The sequence below is a fragment of the Coregonus clupeaformis genome, chromosome 6 (genome assembly GCF_020615455.1).
Source record: "Coregonus clupeaformis isolate EN_2021a chromosome 6, ASM2061545v1, whole genome shotgun sequence".
NCBI lineage: Eukaryota > Metazoa > Chordata > Actinopteri > Salmoniformes > Salmonidae > Coregonus > Coregonus clupeaformis.
Genome location: NC_059197.1, coordinates 20,128,033 through 20,148,073, shown reverse-complemented (window position 1 = coordinate 20,148,073; position 20,041 = coordinate 20,128,033). Strand labels below are relative to the sequence as shown.

The window sequence follows — 20,041 nt, the reverse complement described above, 5'->3', positions numbered from 1 at the left end:
GGTCTGTGTCTCTAACCCAGTGTGTTGGTCTGTGTCTCTAACCCAGTGTGTTGGTCTGTGTCTCTAACCCAGTGTGTTGGTCTGTGTCTCTAACCCAGTGTGTTGGTCTGTGTCTCTAACCCAGTGTGTTGGTATGTCTCTAACCCAGTGTGTTGGTCTGTGTCTCTAACCCAGTGTGTTGGTCTGTGTCTCTAACCCAGTGTGTTGGTCTGTGTCTCTAACCCAGTGTGTTGATCTGTGTCTCTAACCCAGTGTGTTGGTCTGTGTCTCTCTGGTCCTACTCTGCATCACACACTGATAACAGTGGGCATAGTACAGACTCCAGATCCACAACGTGCATCACATGTACCTCTCCCCCTCCTTCTCTCTCTCCCACACATAAACTCCTCTTTCACACTCTTCCTGTCCCTTCTTCCTTTACCTCCTAAATTCATATCTACACATTTTCAGATGTGTGTGTGTGTGTTGTGTGTGTGTGTGTGTGTGTTCTCTCACTTTGAGTCTGGTCTCCAGTAGCTCTCTGCTGGTGATGATGTGACTGACCTCTGTCTCGTTCAGACCGTGAGTGATGGCCGGACCCCCCAGGGTAGAGTACAGAGTGACCACTGCAACACACACACACACACACACACACATACATACATACATACACACACACACTAAGGTAAGACCAATGAGGTATCATCAGATAATGCTGCTTATGATAAGATATCGTATGGATAGAGTTAGAGTAAGATTTAAGATCGGGGTGAATTTTCTGGTCCTGTTTGGGAGTGAGGCCACATGGTACAGCCCTAGTGATCAGTATATTCTGTTTGGGAGTGAGGCCACATGGTACAGCCCTAGTGATCAGTATATCCTGTTTGGGAGTGAGGCCACATGGTACAGCCCTAGTGATCAGTATATCCTGTTTGGGAGTGAGGCCACATGGTACAGCCCTAGTGATCAGTATATCCTGTTTGGGAGTGAGGCCACATGGTACAGCCCTAGTGATCAGTATATCCTGCTTCAGGGCTGTGTTAATGTAACGCTGCAGCGATGGCATCATGTCTGCTCTGGCTCTGTCACTGGCGTGAGTGAGTGGCCTGGGACTGGGCTAAACCAGGCTGAACTGGGCTGGGCCCAGGCTACATTACATTACTATATGTCTGACTGGTAGAGATGGGTATTACTCACCACAGGGACCAGGGGCACGTGCCGAGATGAGGGTGTGTGAGTGTGTACGTGTACACGTGCAAGCATCCCCAATCCCCTCTACACTCCTCCACACAGACATACACACTTCTCTTCTCCAGAAAAACATGACCAGTCCCTGTCTGTTTCTCTGGCTAGATAAGTGTAATGTACAACTGCCTTTCCTGATAGCAGTTGGATGTTTAGGTTCTTGGAATACTGTGGGCCAGACAGATGACAAACTCATATGAAGGAGCAGAGTAAAGGCAGTGGAATTTGTACATATGCCTATCTGCTCTGAGATAGGACTGACAGTAGGACTCAGTGGGATCCAGGTCCAGGCTCCCCCCAGGTCCAGGCTCCCTCCAGGTCCAGGCTCCCCCCAGGTCCAGGCTCCCCCATGTCCAGGCTCCCCCAGGTCCAGGCTCCCCCAGGTCCAGGCTCCCTCCAGGTCCAGGCTCCCCCAGGTCCAGGCTCCCCCATGTCCAGGCTCCCCCAGGTCCAGGCTCCTCCAGGTCCAGGCTCCCCCAGGTCCAGGCACCCCCCAGGTCCAGGCTCCCCCAGGTCCAGGCTCCCCCAGGTCCAGGCTCCCCCCAGGTCCAGGCTCCCCCCAGGTCCAGGCTCCCCCAGGTCCAGGCTCCCCCCAGGTCCAGGCTCCCCCAGGTCCAGGCTCCCCCCAGGTCCAGGCACCCCCCAGGTCCAGGCTCCCCCAGGTCCAGGCTCCCCCAGGTCCAGGCTCCCCCAGGTCCAGGCTCCCCCAGGTCCAGGCTCCCCCCAGGTCCAGGCTCCCCCCAGGTCCAGGCTCCCCCAGGTCCAGGCTTCCCCATGTCCAGGCATCACCCAGGTCCAGGCTCCCCATGCATTCATCATTCTCAGGCAGTAGAGGAGAAAATGAGGGGTAAGTGCTCTCTTTCTGTGTCTACACACCCACCATCAGTGGGCTCAACATGGACTCCCATCCAGTCAGATGAAGACTCTGGCTCTTGGGGATGAGGTGGAATTTTTATGGAATTTGTATGCATGTGTACGTCTGTGTATGTGTGTACGTGTGTGTATGTGTGTACGTGTGTGTATTTATGTCAGTGTGTGTGTGTGTGTGTGTGTGTGTGGTGGATAGTAGCTGCAGCAGTGCTCACGCTGGGCTGTGAAGAGTTCACACCAGAAGCTTGCAAGGGTCAAGACACCCGGGCCAAAATCCACACTCATGACCCCGCTCTAACAGGACAAAGAGAGGAGGAGGGAGAGAGAGGGGGAGGACGGAGGGAGAGAGGGGAGGTCACCTGACCCTGGGCAGGCTGACAGAGAAGGGGCTTATGGGACAGGGCCAGTGACATCACTGCCATGCGTCATGGACGGCTGAGACTTCCTGTTGTGTGTGTGAGGACACGGGGCGTGACACCTCCAGCCGTGAGATACTAACACACTGTCAGGTCCCGTCACGTTCACGCTCTTCTTTTATAAACAAAAAAATAAAATCATGAGGTGATTGAATAGCTTATACTCTGCAACCATCCTTTTTGTTCTGAGTTTTAGAACTATGAAACAACCGCGAACAAATTCCTGGCAAGGCCAACCAATCAGGTTGAGTCAGACTAAACTAAGAAGAAATGAGAAACTAGGAAGAATGAGAGATGGATGAATAGAGTCTATGGAGAGGAGGAAGAATGAGAGATGGATGAATAGAGAGTCTATGGAGAGGAGGAAGAATGAGAGATGGATGAATAGAGAGTCTATGGAGAGGAGGAAGAATGAGAGATGGATGAATAGAGAGTCTATGGAGAGGAGGAAGAATGAGAGATGGATGAATAGAGAGTCTATGGAGAGGAGGAAGAATGAGAGATGGATGAATAGAGAGTCTATGGAGAGGAGGAAGAATGAGAGATGGATGAATAGAGAGTCTATGGAGAGGAGGAAGAATGAGAGATGGATGAATAGAGAGTCTATGGAGAGGAGGAAGAATGAGAGATGGATGAATAGAGAGTCTATGGAGAGGAGGAAGAATGAGAGATGGATGAATAGAGAGTCTATGGAGAGGAGGAAGAATGAGAGATGGATGAATAGAGAGTCTATGGAGAGGAGGAAGAATGAGAGATGGATGAATAGAGAGTCTATGGAGAGGAGGAAGAATGAGAGATGGATGAATAGAGAGTCTATGGAGAGGAGGAAGAATGAGAGATGGATGAATAGAGAGTCTATGGAGAGGAGGAAGAATGAGAGATGGATGAATAAAGAGTCTATGGAGAGGAGGAAGGCTGAGGCTATGGCGTCACAAGCACGGACCAGAGGGGATGATCAATGAAAACAGGATGCACCTGAGCTTAATTTCGAGTCTCATAGCAAAGGCTCTGAATACTTATGTAAATAAGATCTTTCTGGGTTTTTAAAAATATAAATTTGCAAACATTTCTAAAAACCTGTTTTCGCTTTGTCATTATGGGGTGTTGTGTGTAGATTGATGAGGATTATTTTAAATGTTTTATCCATTTTAGAATAAGGCTGTAACGTAACAAAATGTGGAAAAAGTCAAGGGGTCTGAACACTTTCTGAATGCACTGTATGTATACCCTATGTGTGTGTGTTTGTGTGTGTGTGCGTGTGTGTGTGTTTGTTTGTGTGTGCGCGCGTGTGTGTGTGCGCGCATGTGTGTGTGTTTGTGTGTGTGTGGACACTCACAGGGGAAGTTTTGCATGAAGCAGGCCTGTGCAGCTATGACCCACTCGGCCCTGGTCTCACAGAAGATGGCAATATTGTTGTGGGCCCTCTGGCCAAGCACTGCCAGACCACTGCCAAAGCGGGCTGCTGCACTGTGGGTCTCAGCATAGGACAGCCAGCGGTACTGCCCCAAGATCACCTACAGGGTGCCACAGAGAGCACACAGGATGTTAGAGAGAGAGGGAGGGAGAAAGAGAAATACAGAGAGAGAGAGAGAGAGAGAGAGAGAGAGAGAGAGAGAGAGAGAGAGAGAGAGAGAGAGAGAGAGAGAGAGAGAGAGAGAGATTTGGAAAGAGTTTTCCAAAACAGAATGTGTGGGAGAGATGCAGGAGGGCAGAATAGTTCACAGTAAAGCCTAGAACTTGTGGGTGTGCATTTTCTGCTCAGTAATATGACAGTAGGATTTTTTTTTGCTAATGGATGCTTTTTAACTTTTGGAATTTCAATCACAACACTCATAATAAACAGCGGTGATACTGTCCTCTACTGGTATAGCACTGGTACTGCACACACCCAGACCTGGCACAGGCTACCGCACATTCACACAGTGTCAGTGAAACAATGAGAACATTTAAATACATTGATCCTATGTGTTTTCGCTGTAGGTCTCATTGTGGTGGCCAAACACACCATTATTTTATTGCAGCAACATGAGTTTCAACAGTACTGTGATTAGACTAGTGGGATTAGCCTATGACTGGGGTGTAATTAAAAGTGTTACAAGTCACACACACAGCGACAGTGTTTTATTTTGGCAAAGTTCAGATTGGCCTGTGTGTTGTGTGTTGGTGAGCTGTGTGAGGTGACGTGAGGCCTTTCTGTTGGGCAAGAGAGGTGTGTTTTGTATGAGTGACTGTTCTCTCCTGTTTTGGCTAGACTGACTTGGCAGAACAAGGTCTTGTGTTTTCACTACAAACAGAAAACACACTTGAGTTTCTTGCCCAACAGAAAGTCCTCATGCTGTCCTTCCTGTCCTCACCTTCTTGAAGACCTTTCCGTTGCTCTGTCTCTCGTCCTCCTCCATGACCACCTCTCTGGTGCCCAGGCAGTCTCTGTCAGGGAACCTTCTGGATGCGTCCTCAAACACCTTATCCAGTGTGTCTACCCCGGGGTGCAGGGACGACACCAGCCTCTTGGTGGTGCTCATGGCCCTGTAGGGCCCCGCGGGGCGACCCGTCACAGACTGGGCCTTGAGTCTCTGAGCCCTCTCCTGTTCTGAGCCGAGGCCTGCGTCTGATTCTGACACAGAGCTGAAGAGGTAAGAGGGGAGGAAGGCTAGGATAGAGTACAGCCACACCGTCACCTGGAAGAGCAGCAGCAGCACCGGGTTCAGATCCTCTTTCAGCTTCATCCTGACTGTGTGTGTGTGTGTGTGTGTGTGTGTGTGTGTGAGTGGGGGGAGGGAGGGGTTCCTTCACTCTAGAACCCAAGGAAAGGTTGGAAGTTATATGCTCTGAGCAGGTAGTTTATCACTGGGACAGCTCCTCTAACCCTGAGGTGTGAGTGGTTGGAGAGAGAATGAAGGGTCGTAATCCTGCTGCCACTGACTGGGCAAGGTATTCATTTCCTGGTCCTTCTTCTTCTGCCCTTGTGTGTTTATCTGATGACAATGGCAGCAGCACCTTACGCCAAGACAAGGGACAACAAAACATTTACATGGCTATTGTATGTTATACGTGTATACTAACATTAGTGCTTTAGCTACAATTCCTCTAACAGTATCTGAGCTTTTTAACCCAACAGTCATCAGACGCCACACTCTAAGATAATAGGTTTTAACGGATTCTTCTAATGTTTCTGTGGTGGTTTCTCAAGCATCCACCAATGGTAATGCACAGCCTGATGGCTTGGCCTACATAATAAGACACACAGCCACATGCTGTAGGCTACAGCTCTGCCTGAGTGCTCTTCACTCACTCACTGTCCCCCGGCAGCCAGCCAGAATGCTCCCTATCTAACCCCATCTCCCACACAGCACTGTACAGCACGCTCTCTCTATCACTAACCATCAAGGTATAGATACAGACAGACAGAACACTGACTATGATGGGCTGAGAAAGAGGAGGGAAATAGAGATGAAGTTAGAAGAGTGTGACAGCGTGAGAGGAAAGGGGGATACCTAGTCAGTTGTACAACTGAATGCATTCAACTGAAATGTTTCTTCCACATTTAACCCAACCCCTCTGAATCAGAGAGGTGCGGGGGGCTGCCTTAATCGGCATCCACGTCTTCGGCGCCCGGGGAACAGTGGGTTAACTGCCTTGCTCAGGGGCAGGATTACAGATTTATACAAACAAAAGAGAGAATATGAGTGTGAGATGCCTAAGGAACATTACATTTTAGTCATTTAGCAGACGCTCTTATCCAGAGCGACTTACATGAGCAATTAGGTTTAAGTGCCTTGCTTAAGGGCACATCGACAGATATTTCACCTAGTCGGCTCGGGGATTAGAACCAGCGACCTTTCGGTTACTGGCACAACGCTCTTACCCACTAAGCTACCTGCGTCTTTTACTTATTACAACCCACAATTAGGGCTGTTGCGGTGACCGCATTACCGCCACACCGGCGGTCACGAGTCATGAAGGCAGTCAAATTCCACGTGACCGTTTAGTCACGGTAATTAGGCTTCTCCAAGCTCTGATGCTGCTTCTGGTCATTAGTAGCCTACCAAACTTGCTAACTGCCTGGTACTCAGCACTCTATTGTCCCTCTAATCACTCTGACGTCAATGCAAATGTTTTTGAAAATCAAACACTTCATGAGAGCCCATGAGCTCATGTTGGGCCTCTAGTAAAAAGAGGAGGATCAGCTTTCTATAGGCTAGGCCTACTATATTTATTTCTCAACTTTCCTAATATTAATCGCATTGCTTATATTTACAACAGGAGTATAGCCTACCTGGCTGGCATGAAAATAAACCACGGGGAAAAGCGTCCTCCATTCGCTATTTAAGTGCATAGATTACAAGTATTTTTTCCAGCTGCCCATTTCGACACAGGTGCATGATAATGGTCCATTCTAAATCAAAACAAATTTCACATATACATTATTTAGTATATGTAAAGACAAGATTAAATCAAGTATATGTAAAGACAAGATTAAATCAAGAAAAGTCTGATGGGTGAAAATATTTGTCACGGTTTCGGCCGAGGCTGCTCCTCCTCCTTGCTCGGGCAGGCTTCGGCGGTCGTCGTCCCCGGAGTACTAGCTGCCACCGTTGTATGTTTCATGTTCGTTTGGTTTTGTCTTGATGTTGTACACCTGTTTCCAGTTAGTGTTCATTAGTGTCCTATTTAGTTCTCGTTGTGTGTGTCAGGTGTTGTGTGTGATTGCGCTTCTGTTTGGTGTTCTGTGCTACGTGTTTCCCTCCGTTGTTTGGAGAGGTTTTTTCGCACATGTTAGTGCGCCTTTTGTTTGACGCCTGTGTGCGCCTTTATTTCGCCTCCGGGCTTGTTGAGCTCGTGTACTACGTGAATATTTCACTAAAGTCTTTTGGACTTAATTTCTGCGTCCTGCGCTTGATTTCTGCACCACACCCACCTTCAGCACCCGTGACAGAATCACACACCTTATATAATGGAATCAGCAGGAGCAACAGCCGCACCTGAGTCGCTGGAGGAGCATGTCCGCGGCCAGGATGACCAGATCAGACAACTGGGGACCGCTCTACAGGATGTCATCAACACCCTGCACCGATGGGAGTCCAGAGGGGTACCCACACCTCCACCTACCTTGCCACCCCCATCGGTCGGTCCACCAGTCCCAGGTCCGGAACCCAGTGGGATTCGGCTCTCGCTCCCGAGGGAGTATGACGGCACAGCTGCCGGCTGTCAGGGGTTCCTCCTGCAGGTGGAGCTCTACCTGGCCACTATACACCCGGTGCCCTCGGGACACGAGAGCGTTTCCACCCTCATCTCCTGTCTCACGGGCAAGGCGTTGGAATGGGCCAACGCCGAGTGGAGGAGGATAGACGCCACCACCATCTCCTACGCGGAGTTCTCCCGTCGCTTCAAGGCCGTGTTCCACCATCCACCTGAGGGCAAAGCGGCGGGGGAGCGTCTATTCTACCTTAGACAGGGGAGGAGGAGCGCACAGGCGTTCGCACTGGAGTTCCGGACTCTAGCGGCAGACGCAGGGTGGAATGAACGGGCCCTCATCGATCATTTTCGATGTAGCCTACGGGAGGACGTTCAACGTGAGTTGGCCTGCAGGGACACCAATTTCACCTTCGACCAGTTGGTCGACATGTCCATCCGTCTGGACACCCTGCTGGCCACCCGTGGACGTCCCGAGTGGGGTCCGTCCATTCCACCCTCCAGCACCTCCGAGCCGAGCCCTATAGAGCTCGGGGGTGCTGGCGCTAGAGAAAGGAGGAGAAGGAGCCCGAGGGGGCCTGTCCCCTGCACCAATTGCGGTCGTGGAGGGCACACTGCGGCCAGGTGCTGGGGAGGGTCTCCAGAGGGAGGAGACAACAGGCCACGCACTGGGGAGCCTTCCCAGGTGAGTAGACGCCCCACTTACCCAGAGCTCTCTGTTGTGCACTTTTGTATACCTGTTTGTTTTCCACAGGTTGCACCTCATTCCCAGCATAAGGCACTAGTAGATTCAGGCGCAGCTGGGAATTTTGTTGATCTGAAGTTTTGTTTAGATTTAGGGATTCCCCTCCTGCCTGTTGACAAGCCTTTTCCCGTTCATGCTTTAGATAGCCGCCCTTTGGGGTCGGGGTTGATTAGGGAAATCACAGCGCCACTTAGGATGTGTGCGCAGGGGGGTCATGAGGAGACTATACAGCTATATCTGATCGACTCTCCTGCGTACCCGGTGGTGCTGGGAATTCCCTGGTTAAGTACGCATAACCCTGCCATTTCGTGGCAACAGAGAGCTCTCAATGGGTGGTCTGCTCAGTGTGAGGGGCGATGTCTGGGTGTTTCCGTGGGGGCGACTTCGGTGGAAAGTCCAAACCAAGTGCCCGCACTGCACATTCCGCCTGAATATGGGGATTTGGCTATTGTGTTTAGTAAAGCTAGGGCGACGCAGTTGCCTCCTCACAGACAGGGGGATTGTGCGATAGACCTCCAGGCAGGAGCAGCGCTCCCACGGAGCCACGTGTATCCTTTGTCTCAAGAGGAGAGAAAAGCTATGGAGACTTAGGGGGTCCGGTGCGCCTGCAGTGGTCAGCTGAGGCGGACAGGGCTTTTGGGAGACTGAAGGACCTGTTTACGTCGGCTCCGGTGCTGGCGCATCCGGATCCCGCCTTACCCTTTCAGGTCGAGGTGGACGCGTCTGAGGCCGGTATAGGGGCCGTACTCTCTCAACGGTCCGGCACGCCACCTAAACTCCGCCCCTGTTCTTTTTACTCTAAAAAGCTCAGCCCGGCGGAGCGAAATTATGACGTCGGGGACAGGGAGCTGTTAGCTGTAGTTCAGGCCCTTAAGGTGTGGAGGCATTGGCTTGAGGGGGCTCAACACCCTTTCCTCATTTTGACTGACCATCGGAACCTGGAGTACATCCGGGCAGCGAGGAGACTGAACCCTCGCCAGGCTCGATGGAGTATGTTTCTCGCCAGGTTCGTATTTAAAATCACGTACATCCCTGGGTCCCAGAACGGTAAGGCAGATGCGCTGTCCCGGCGGTATGACACGGAGGAGAGGTCCGTTGAGCCTACTCCCATACTACCGGCATCTTGTCTAGTGGCACTGGTTGTGTGGGAGGTCGATGCTGAAATCGAGCGGGCGTTGCGTGCCGACCCTAGCCCTCCACAGTGTCCTGTGGGTCGGAAGTACGTTCCGCTCGAGGTTCGGGATCGACTCATTTACTGGGCTCACACGTCACCCTCCTCTGGACATCCGGGTATTGGCCGGACAGTGCATTGTCTTAGCACTAAGTACTGGTGGCCCACGTTAGCCAGGGATGTGAGGGTTTATGTCTCCTCCTGCTCGGTGTGCGCCCAGTGTAAGGCGCCCAGACACTTGCCCAGGGGTAAGTTACAACCCCTGCCCGTTCCACAACGACCCTGGTCCCACCTCTCAGTGGATTTTGTGACAGACCTTCCCCCCTCAGAGGGGAATACCACCATCCTGGTCGTTGTGGACCGGTTCTCTAAGGCCTGTCGTCTTCTCCCTATGTCGGGTCTTCCTACTGCCCTACAGACCGCAGAGGCACTATTTACCCACGTCTTCCGGCATTACGGGGTACCCGAGGATATAGTGTCTGATCGAGGCCCCCAGTTTACCTCCCGAGTCTGGAGAGCGTTCATGGAGCGTTTGGGGGTCTCGGTGAGCCTTACCTCGGGGTACCACCCGGAGAGCAATGGGCAGGTAGAACGAGTCAACCAGGATGTGGGTAGGTTTCTGAGGTCGTATTGCCAGGACCGGCTGGAGGAGTGGGCTCGGTATATTCCCTGGGCGGAGATGGCCCAAAACTATCTCCGCCACTCCTCTACCAACCTAACCCCCTTCCAATGTGTGTTAGGTTACCAGCCGGTTCTGGCACCTTGGCAGCAGAGCCAGATCGAGGCCCCTGCGGTGGATGATTGGATGAGGCGCTCGGAGGAGACGTGGAACGCTGCACACGTCCATCTGCAGCGGGCCATCCGTCGACACAAGGCGAGCGCCGATCTCCACCGCAGTGAGGGGCCGGTGTACGCACCTGGAGATCGAGTCTGGCTCTCGACCAGAAACCTGCCCCTCCGCCTGCCCTGCCGGAAGCTGGGTCGGCGGTTTGTGGGGCCTTTTAAAGTCCTGAGAAGACTGAACGAGGTGTGTTATAGGTTACATCTGCCTATTGAATATAAGAATATTAACCCCTCGTTCCATGTGTCTCTTCTCAGGCCGGTGGTAGCTGGTCCACTCCAGGAAGGTGAGATAGGAGAGACTCCTCCGCCCCCACTGGACATCGAGGGAGCCGCGCGTCAAGGGGGGGGGTACTGTCACGGTTTCGGCCGAGGCTGCTCCTCCTCCTTGCTCGGGCAGGCTTCGGCGGTCGTCGTCCCCGGAGTACTAGCTGCCACCGTTGTATGTTTCATGTTCGTTTGGTTTTGTCTTGATGTTGTACACCTGTTTCCAGTTAGTGTTCATTAGTGTCCTATTTAGTTCTCGTTGTGTGTGTCAGGTGTTGTGTGTGATTGCGCTTCTGTTTGGTGTTCTGTGCTACGTGTTTCCCTCCGTTGTTTGGAGAGGTTTTTTCGCACATGTTAGTGCGCCTTTTGTTTGACTCCTGTGTGCGCCTTTATTTCGCCTCCGGGCTTGTTGAGCTCGTGTACTACGTGAATATTTCACTAAAGTCTTTTGGACTTAGTTTCTGCGTCCTGCGCTTGATTTCTGCACCACACCCACCTTCAGCACCCGTGACAATATTAGCCTATCACTTGTGAATGATGCCCAGCATAAGAAACAATGCAATTTTTTGCGACTTGTTCGAATCATAGTCGCACACGTCATATAGCCTAGCCCATAGGCCTATATGTTTTAATAAGCTTTGTATCACAACTAAAGTGGCCAAATAACTTATAAAAATGCACCTTTATAATAAAAGCATTACATGCATAATTGCATTTGCGGTCACTATTGATAATGGTGTTTTCAGCTAATGGAACATTCACACTTATAGCCTACTACCATGTGCGCATTGCTGCGCTTATAATGTGAAGAAATAGCCTAATAGTTTATCAACATTTTAAGCTAAAAGTTCTGATCTGTTGCATCAGCCACATTGCGTAAAAAATGTTTTCTGATGCTAGTGGTTGTATTAATTTGGGATCTATCGCATCCCACAACTGTCCCAGACTATGTTTAGAATATTTATTTATTGCACAGAATAGAATAGAACTACCTTTGTACTATGGGGGATAGTAGATTGCCATAGGCTAGTGCTTTTGCTGTTCGTTAGGACTACTCATGTTGTTGGCTGACTAAAAGTAAATGTGGACAGTTCTTCCAATATCTTCAATATGCACCTCGGAATTGGATAAGGACGTGCGCATTTGTGTCTTCCTTCACTTGTAGCCTGTGAGAAAGACCAGATCAAGTTATGGAGCGTGCAGCACTCAGGGAGAAGGGCACAATGGCCACTGGCCGCAAAAGGCATTTATTGTTTTAGGGTGCATTACGGCCACACAAAGGGGATGCCGCCGTGAAATTCTAGGCATTATCAAGTGCTTTTCAAATTGTGAATGAGTGACTGATGTAGTATGTACAGCCTGCGCAAAAAACAAAGCACAGCTCATGCCCTTCAACAACTTTTTTTCAAAAAAGTCATTAGAGTCGCATCATGCAGCCTTACAATGTATTAAAAATCAAAACATCTAGCCCAACGTTACATGAATAACTCTAAATTACACATATAGGAATACCTATTTCTTTGTTAACCAGTCAATGAGAATTTTGCAACGTAAAGCTTCACTTTCTGAACATTCGAGATGTGTAGTCCACTTGTGTAGCTAGCATGACTGACTTTGTGCTAGCTAGCCAACACTTAATTATTTCTGTGTTATGAAAGGAACTAGACACAGATGATCTGTTTAGTGTTTGTTTTTTGTCATTTAGCAGACACTCTTATCCAGAGCGACTTACAGTTAGTGAGTGCATACATTTTTTTCATACTAGCCCCCCGTGGGTATCGAACCCACAACCCTGGCGTTGCAAACACCATGCTCTACCAACTGAGCTACACGGGGCCCTGGGCGGTTAACACACTATTGGTAGTTTGTTGTAACCAAGTATTGGTGCTAAACCGTGTGTTATTGGATGCTAGCATGCTAGCTAGTTAGCTATGGCGTCATAGGATACGGTGCCCTGGGCGGTTTTCATGGAAGAATACTGTACTAAGTTAGCTAACTGAATAAACTAAGTTAGAGTCTATGCCTACAAAACATTGAACCGCTGTAGTTTACAATCATTATAATTTCTAAAGTGGAAGTTGGGAGAGTTATATTTGAGTGTTTCAGTGAAAGGTAAGTGAGGGAGGCCCCGCTCTCTGGCTTCCCCAGATGTTTAGTTAATTTTATTCCGATCTTTTGCATTATTGTAGCCTTTTCTGTAGCCTGTCAACTATGTGTCTGTCTATCCCTGTTCTCTCCTCTCTGCACAGGCCATACAAACGCTTCACACCACGTGGCTGCTGCCACTCTAATCTGGTGGTCCCTGCGCGCACAACCCACGTGGAGTTCCAGGTCTCCGAAAGCCTCTGAAATTGCTGTTGTGCGGCCAACAAGGCAGAGTTCATCTCAGCCTATGCTACCCTCCAGTCCCTCGACTTCTTGGCGCTGACGGAAACATGGATTACCACAGAAAACACTGCTACTCCTACTGGTCTTTCCTCGTCTGATCATGTGTTCTCGCATACCCGAGAGCATCTGGTCAGCGCGGCGGTGCGACAGGAATCCTCATCTCTCCCAAGTGGACATTCTCTCTTTTCCCCCTGACCCATCTGTCTATCTTCTCATTTGAATTCCATGCTGTCACAGTCACTAGCCCATTCAAGCTTAACATCCTTATCATTTATCGCCCTCCAGGTTCCCTTGGAGAGTTCATCAATGAGCTTGACGCCTTGATAAGTTCCTTTCCTGAGGATGGCTCACCCCTCACAGTTCTGGGTGACTTTAACCTCCCTATGTCTGCCTTTGACTCATTTCTCTCTGCCTCCTTCTTTCCACTCCTTTCCTCTTTTGACCTCACCCTCTCACCGTCCCCCCCTACTCACAAGGCAGGCAATACGCTTGACCTCATCTTTACTAGATGTTGTTCTTCTACTAATCTCACTGCAACTCCCCTCCAAGTCTCCGACCACTACTTTGTATCCTTTTCTCTCTCGCTCTCCTCCAACACTACTCACTCTGCCCCTACTCAGATGGTAATGTGCCGTCGCAACCTTCGCTCTCTCTCTCCCGCTACTCTCTCCTCTTCCATCCTATCATCTCTTCCCTCTGCTAAATCATTCTCCCTCCGATCTCCTGATTCTGCCTCCTCAACCCTCCTCTACTCCCTTTCTGCATCTTTTGACTCTCTATGTCCCCTATCCTCCCGGCCGGCTCGGTCCTCCCCTCCTGCTCCGTGGCTTGACGACTCATTGCGAGCTCACAGAACAGGGCTCCGAGCAGCCGAGCGGAAATGGAGGAAAACTAGACTCCCTGCAGACCTGTCATCTTTTCACTCCCTCCTCTCTACATTTTCTGCCCCTGTTTCTGCTGCTAAAGCCACTTTCTACCACTCTAGATTTCAAGCCTCTGCCTCTAACCCTAGGAAGCTCTTTGCCACCTTCTCCTCCCTGCTGAATCCTCCTCCTCCTCCCCCTCCCTCCTCCCTCTCTGTGGATGACTTCTTCAACCATTTTGAAAAGAAGGTTGACGACATCCGATCCTCATTTATTAAGTCAAATGACACCGCTGGTCCTGCTCACACTGCCCTACCCTATGCTTTGACTTCTTTCTCCCCTCTCTCTTCAGATGAAATCTTGCAACTTGTGACGGCCGGCCGCCCAGCAACCTGCCCGCTTGACCCTATCCCCTCCTCTCTTCTCCAGACCATTTCCGGAGACCTTCTCCCTTACCTCACCTCGCTGATCAACTCATCCTTGACCGCTGGCTATGTCCCTTCCGTCTTCAAGAGAGCGAGAGTTGCACCTCTCCTCAAAAAACCTACACTCGTTCACTCCGATGTCAACAACTACAGACCAGTATCCCTTCTTTCTTTTCTCTCCAAAACTCTTGAGCGTGCCATCTCTATCTAGCCAACTCTCCTGCTATCTCTCTCAGAATGACCTTCTTGATCCAAACCAGTCAGGTTTCAAGACTGGTCATTCAACTGAGACTGCTCTTCTCTGTGTCACGGAGGCTCTCCGCACTGCTAAAGCTAACTCTCTCTCCTCTGCTCTTATCCTTCTAGACCTATCTGCTGCCTTTGATACTGTGAACCATCAGATCCTCCTCTCCACCCTCTCCGAGTTGGGCATCTCCAGCGCTGCTCACTCTTGGATTGCGACCTACCTGACAGGTCGCTCCTATCAGGTGGCGTGGCGAGAATCTGTCTCCGCACCACGTGCTCTCACCACTGGTGTCCCCCAGGGCTCAGTTCTAGGCCCTCTCCTATTCTCTCTATACACCAAGTCACTTGGCTCTGTCATATCCTCACATGGGCTCTCCTATCATTGCTACGCAGACGACACACAATTAATTTTCTCCTTTCCCCCTTCTGATAACAAGGTGGCGAATCGCATCTCTGCATGTCTGGCAGACATATCAGTGTGGATGTCGGATCACCACCTCAAGCTGAACCTTGGCAAGACGGAGCTGCTCTTCCTCCCGGGGGAAGGACTGCCCTCTCCATGATCTCGCCATCACGGTTGACAACTCCATTGTGTCCTCCTCCCATTGTCCTCTCCGCTAACATCAAAGCGGTGACCCGATCCTGCAGGTTCATGCTCTACAACATTCGCAGAGTACGACCCTACCTTACACAGAAAGCGGCACAGGTCCTAATCCAGGCACTTGTCATCTCCCATCTGGATTACTGCAACTCGCTGTTGGCTGGGCTCCCTGCCTGTGCCATTAAACCCCTACAACTTAGCCAGAACGCTGCAGCCCGTCTGGTGTTCAACCTTCCCAAGTTCTCTCATGTCACCCCGCTCCTCCGCACACTCCACTGACTTCCAGTTGAAGCTCGCATCTACTACAAAAACATGGTGCTTGCCTACGGAGCTATGAGGGGAACGGCACCTCCTTACCTTCAGGCTCTGATCAGACCCTACACCCAAATGAGGGCACTACGTTCATCCACCTCTGGCCTGCTAGCCCCCCTACCTCTATGGAAGCAAGTTCTCGCTCAGCCCAGTCAAAGCTATTCGTTGCTCTGGCACCCCAATGGTGGAACAAGCTCCCCCACGACGACAGGACAGCGGAGTCACTGACCACCTTCCGGAGACACTTGAAACCCTACCTCTTTAAGGAATACCTGGAATAGTCTAACAGTAATCCTTCTACACCCCCCCTCCCCAAGTGGTGGTTGTCCCACTGGCTATCCTAAGTTGAATGCACCAATTTGTAAGTCGCTCTGGATAAGAGCGTCTGCTAAATTACTTAAATGTAAATGTTAACCGCTCAACACAGTATAGCCGCATGTGCGCACTACCTCAAATCGTATGGAGAAAATATCCTTTCTATTTTATTCAGCTTTGTTCAATTGTATTCTTCATACTAGAAAATAATGCCACGGAATTCTAAGCAAATCTTGTTTGCTAAATGAACTAGTGTAGCCCACAGCCATTTGGCATAGCCAGATCAGGACCTAACATTAGGACAACTCAGAGTATGCTATTCTGTTCTTCTGAAATAGACTACATTTTCTTCATATCATGCTTCTTTAGACCTGTCTAAAATAAATAATGGATTTATTGTGAAGGTGTAGGCTATATTACATGGATTTATTATACTTTTTAAAATGTAGATGTTCCAAAGGTCAGCATCAGTGGCTTGTAGGCTATGTGTGGAAGCCAGGAGATGCTAAATGTGTTTATGTTAATTAATGGTCAATTACCGTGAGACCAATAGTTATTTGCTTGACAATCACCGGCTGACGAAATTTTGTGACCGCCACATCCCTAAGCTCACTACACTGAATCACACATCATTTAAAAGCCCATTTCATAGAGAATGTTGTCTAAATAGGTGTTTGTCGTTAGGTAGTCTAAATTCAGTGTCCTTGTCTTTAACTGCCATTTCCCAACTATATTTTCCCAACTAATTTTACTCAGCTTCAGAAGCATCTGCATTCACCAAATTTGGTGTGGTTCCTTAGATGTATTTTCCAGTTGTCCATTTTTTATTCTAGATGACATTTTCTTCTGAAAAATGCGCAAAAAATAGTGTTTTACAGATAGAAAGATAAGAATATTATATATTTACAATCGGTTATTATGTGTAAGTCCTATCCTGCAGCATCTTAACAAAATGAAACCAAAATATTTAGGCTGACTTCTTCCTGTGTCCAGAAAAAAGGTTTTGCGTGATATGCAAATATTTAATGAGATATCACCTAATTTAATAAAATATTTCTGATGGGAAATTAAACAAAAAAAGTATTATATTTGTGTCCACTTCCAACTGGTAAAAGTTGATTGTGATATGATTAAGGGGGGGGGGGGATAAATACCCTATTATGGTGTGGTGACTGGCCTTACGTCTATTATAAAGCTTCAACCAATAGAACAATCAAAAGAACATCAAGAATGAATCAGGGGGGAAAAACAATTGCTCAATAACTGAGCTTTGTGCAACAGGGCAGGAGCTTTGGAAATGGAGTACGACCATAACACAGTGGATTAATTGAGTAATATCTTGCCATCCCTCCTACAGTGGTTGGTGGGCAGGCAGGCCGCAGTATGAGTGAATCACTGCTTCCTTAAAGGATTGTGAATGGGGCCTTTTGTGTGACCAACACCACCCTCTCCTCTCACCGCGCAGGCAGTCCTCCTGGAGAAAGCTCAACGTCACCATTGTGCCATCAGCCCAGCACACCACACAGTGCCACATCTAGGACGACCACTGGAGGGGTCAGTGTGTTTGTGTGTGTGTGTGTGTGTGTGTGTGTGTGTGTGTGTGTGTATGAGCCTGTGTGTGAGCCTGTGTGTGCACAGACATCTCCAAATAATGGCGTAATCATACTTGAAAAGCTTTGAGTAAGCATGACTTCCCTGAAAGTGATAACACAACACACAATCGATTGGATTATGAGGCTCAGACTACAGGTTTTCTTCTTAGGATTTGAGTGGTAGCAGAAGCAAGCAACCAGACAGTAAACATACCAGACAACCATCAGAACAACTAGCCTAATCTTAAAGGTTTTCTATGATATCTTCCTTTCTCTCCCATCTCCCTCCCTGCTGAGTTTAGGATACACTAGCCTGGATGCTAGGGTAACAGACCAGGACATTTAGCCTGTCTATGCCATGCTGACAAGCTGATAGACCTCAAACTTTATAACCAGACCCTCTGGTGAATAATATAGGCCTATGACCTACCCTCTGAAACCTATTACATAAGAAGAATTCTCCACAGAAGAATGCTCCACAGAAGAAAGCTCCACAGAAGAATGCTCCACAGAAGAATTCTCCACAGAAGAATGCTCCACAGAAGAAAGCTCCACAGAAGAATGCTCCACAGAAGAATGCTCCACAGAAGAATGCTAATGCCACAGAAGAAAGCTCCTGCAGACAGAAACATGGCATAAGAGAGGAGGGCGTAAAACTGTGTCTGTGTGCACATATCCCATCGGACCATCCCTGGCAGACAATAGATGCTCTGTGTATAAGTACAGGCTCTCTACAATAGACCACTCTGATTTGATTGCAGTTGCCACGGGTCAAGTAAATGACTTCAGCAGTACAAACAAGTCTAACAGTAGACAAGATATTCACAACTGGAGTGCATAACATTTGTCAATGGTACAGTTCAAACTTTGTCAACCAAAATGTTGATTATGGTGTCCATACTAGGGTTGGGCGATTTTACGATGTTATCGGAAATCAACGATGTTTGACAGAAATCGTCGATCGCAACATCGTGATGTGACAGACGATAGTTTTTATATATTTGTATTTTTTTTTTACAGACGATAGTTTAACCTATTTGAACATGACTGGCACCTGCCGGAGTCGGGCAGCGCACAACTGACCTACCTATTCCTATTTGCCTTTTTCAATAAATATGTAGGTAGACTTCGCCTACTATTAACATAATGCAAGAGTAGGCCTACAATGTACAGTGGGGAAAAAAAGTATTTAGTCAGCCACCAACTGTGCAAGTTCTCCCACTTAAAAAGATGAGAGAGGCCTGTAATTTTCATCATAGGTACACGTCAACTATGACAGACAAAATGAGGAAAAAAAATCCAGAAAATCACATTGTAGGATTTTTTATGAATTAATTTGCAAATTATGGTGGAAAATAAGTATTTGGTCAATAACAAAAGTTTCTCAATACTTTGTTATATACCCTTTGTTGGCAATGACACAGGTCAAACGTTTTCTGTAAGTCTTCACAAGGTTTTCAACACACTGTTGATGGTATTTTGGCCCATTCCTCCATGCAGATCTCCTCTATAGCAGTGATGTTTTGGGGCTGTCGCTGGGCAACACGGACTTTCAACTCCCTCCAAAGATTTTCTATGGGGTTGAGATCTGGAGACTGGCTAGGTCACTCCAGGACCTTGAAATGCTTCTTACCAAGCCACTCCTTCGTTGCCCAGGCGGTGTGTTTGGGATCATTGTCATGCTGAAAGACCCAGCCACGTTTCATCTTCAATGCCCTTGCTGATGGAAGGAGGTTTTCACTCAAAATCTCACGATACATGGCCCCATTCATTCTTTCCTTTACACGGATCAGTCGTCCTGGTTCCTTTGCAGAAAAACAGCCCCAAAGCATGATGTTTCCACCCCCATGCTTCACAGTAGGTATGGTGTTCTTTGGATGCAACTCAGCATTCTTTGTCCTCCAAACACGACGAGTTGAGTTTTTACCAAAAAGTTATATTTTGGTTTCATCTGACCATATGACATTCTCCCAATCCTCTTCTGGATCATCCAAATGCACTCTAGCAAACTTCAGACGGGCCTGGACATGTACTGGCTTAAGCAGGGGGGACACGTCTCGCACTGCAGGATTTGAGTCCCTGGCGGCGTAGTGTGTTACTGATGGTCGGCTTTGTTAGTTGGGTCCCAGCTCTCTGCAGGTCATTCACTAGGTCCCCCGTGTGGTTCTGGGATTTTTGCTCACCGTTCTTGTGATCATTTTGACCCCACGGGGTGAGATCTTGCGTGGAGCCCCAGATCGAGGGAGATTATCAGTGGTCTTGTATGTCTTCCATTTCCTAATAATTGCTCCCACAGTTGATTTCTTCAAACCAAGCTGCTTACCTATTGCAGATTCAGTCTTCCCAGCCTGGTGCAGGTCTACAATTTTGTTTCTGGGGTCCTTTGACAGCTCTTTGGTCTTGGCCATAGTGGAGTTTGGAGTGTGACTGTTTGAGGTTGTGGACAGGTGTCTTTTATACTGATAACAAGTTCAAACAGGTGCCATTAATACAGGTAATGAGTGGAGGACAGAGGAGCCTCTTAAAGAAGAAGTTACAGGTCTGTGAGAGCCAGAAATCTTGCTTGTTTGTAG

The 20,041-nt window shown here is 48.8% G+C and overlaps 1 protein-coding gene across 2 annotated transcripts in view; it reads right to left on the bottom strand.

The window, feature by feature from the left end:
• LOC121567712 (long-chain-fatty-acid--CoA ligase 3) overlaps positions 1-20,041 on the bottom strand; it is a 49,911-nt gene that overhangs the window by 28,591 nt on the left and 1,279 nt on the right. Inside the window, exons 1-4 of one of the 2 annotated variants that reach the window (XM_041877942.2) lie at positions 17,899-17,968; positions 4,865-5,507; positions 3,847-4,024; positions 496-605 (exon numbers count right to left, since the gene is read on the bottom strand). In XM_041877942.2, the coding sequence (XP_041733876.1) occupies positions 496-605; positions 3,847-4,024; positions 4,865-5,236 (660 nt within the window). In that variant the 5' untranslated portion in view covers positions 5,237-5,507; positions 17,899-17,968. Of the gene's footprint in view, positions 1-495; positions 606-3,846; positions 4,025-4,864; positions 5,508-17,898; positions 17,969-20,041 lie in introns of those variants that run through there. The other variant, XM_041877941.2, reaches the window with a different exon arrangement.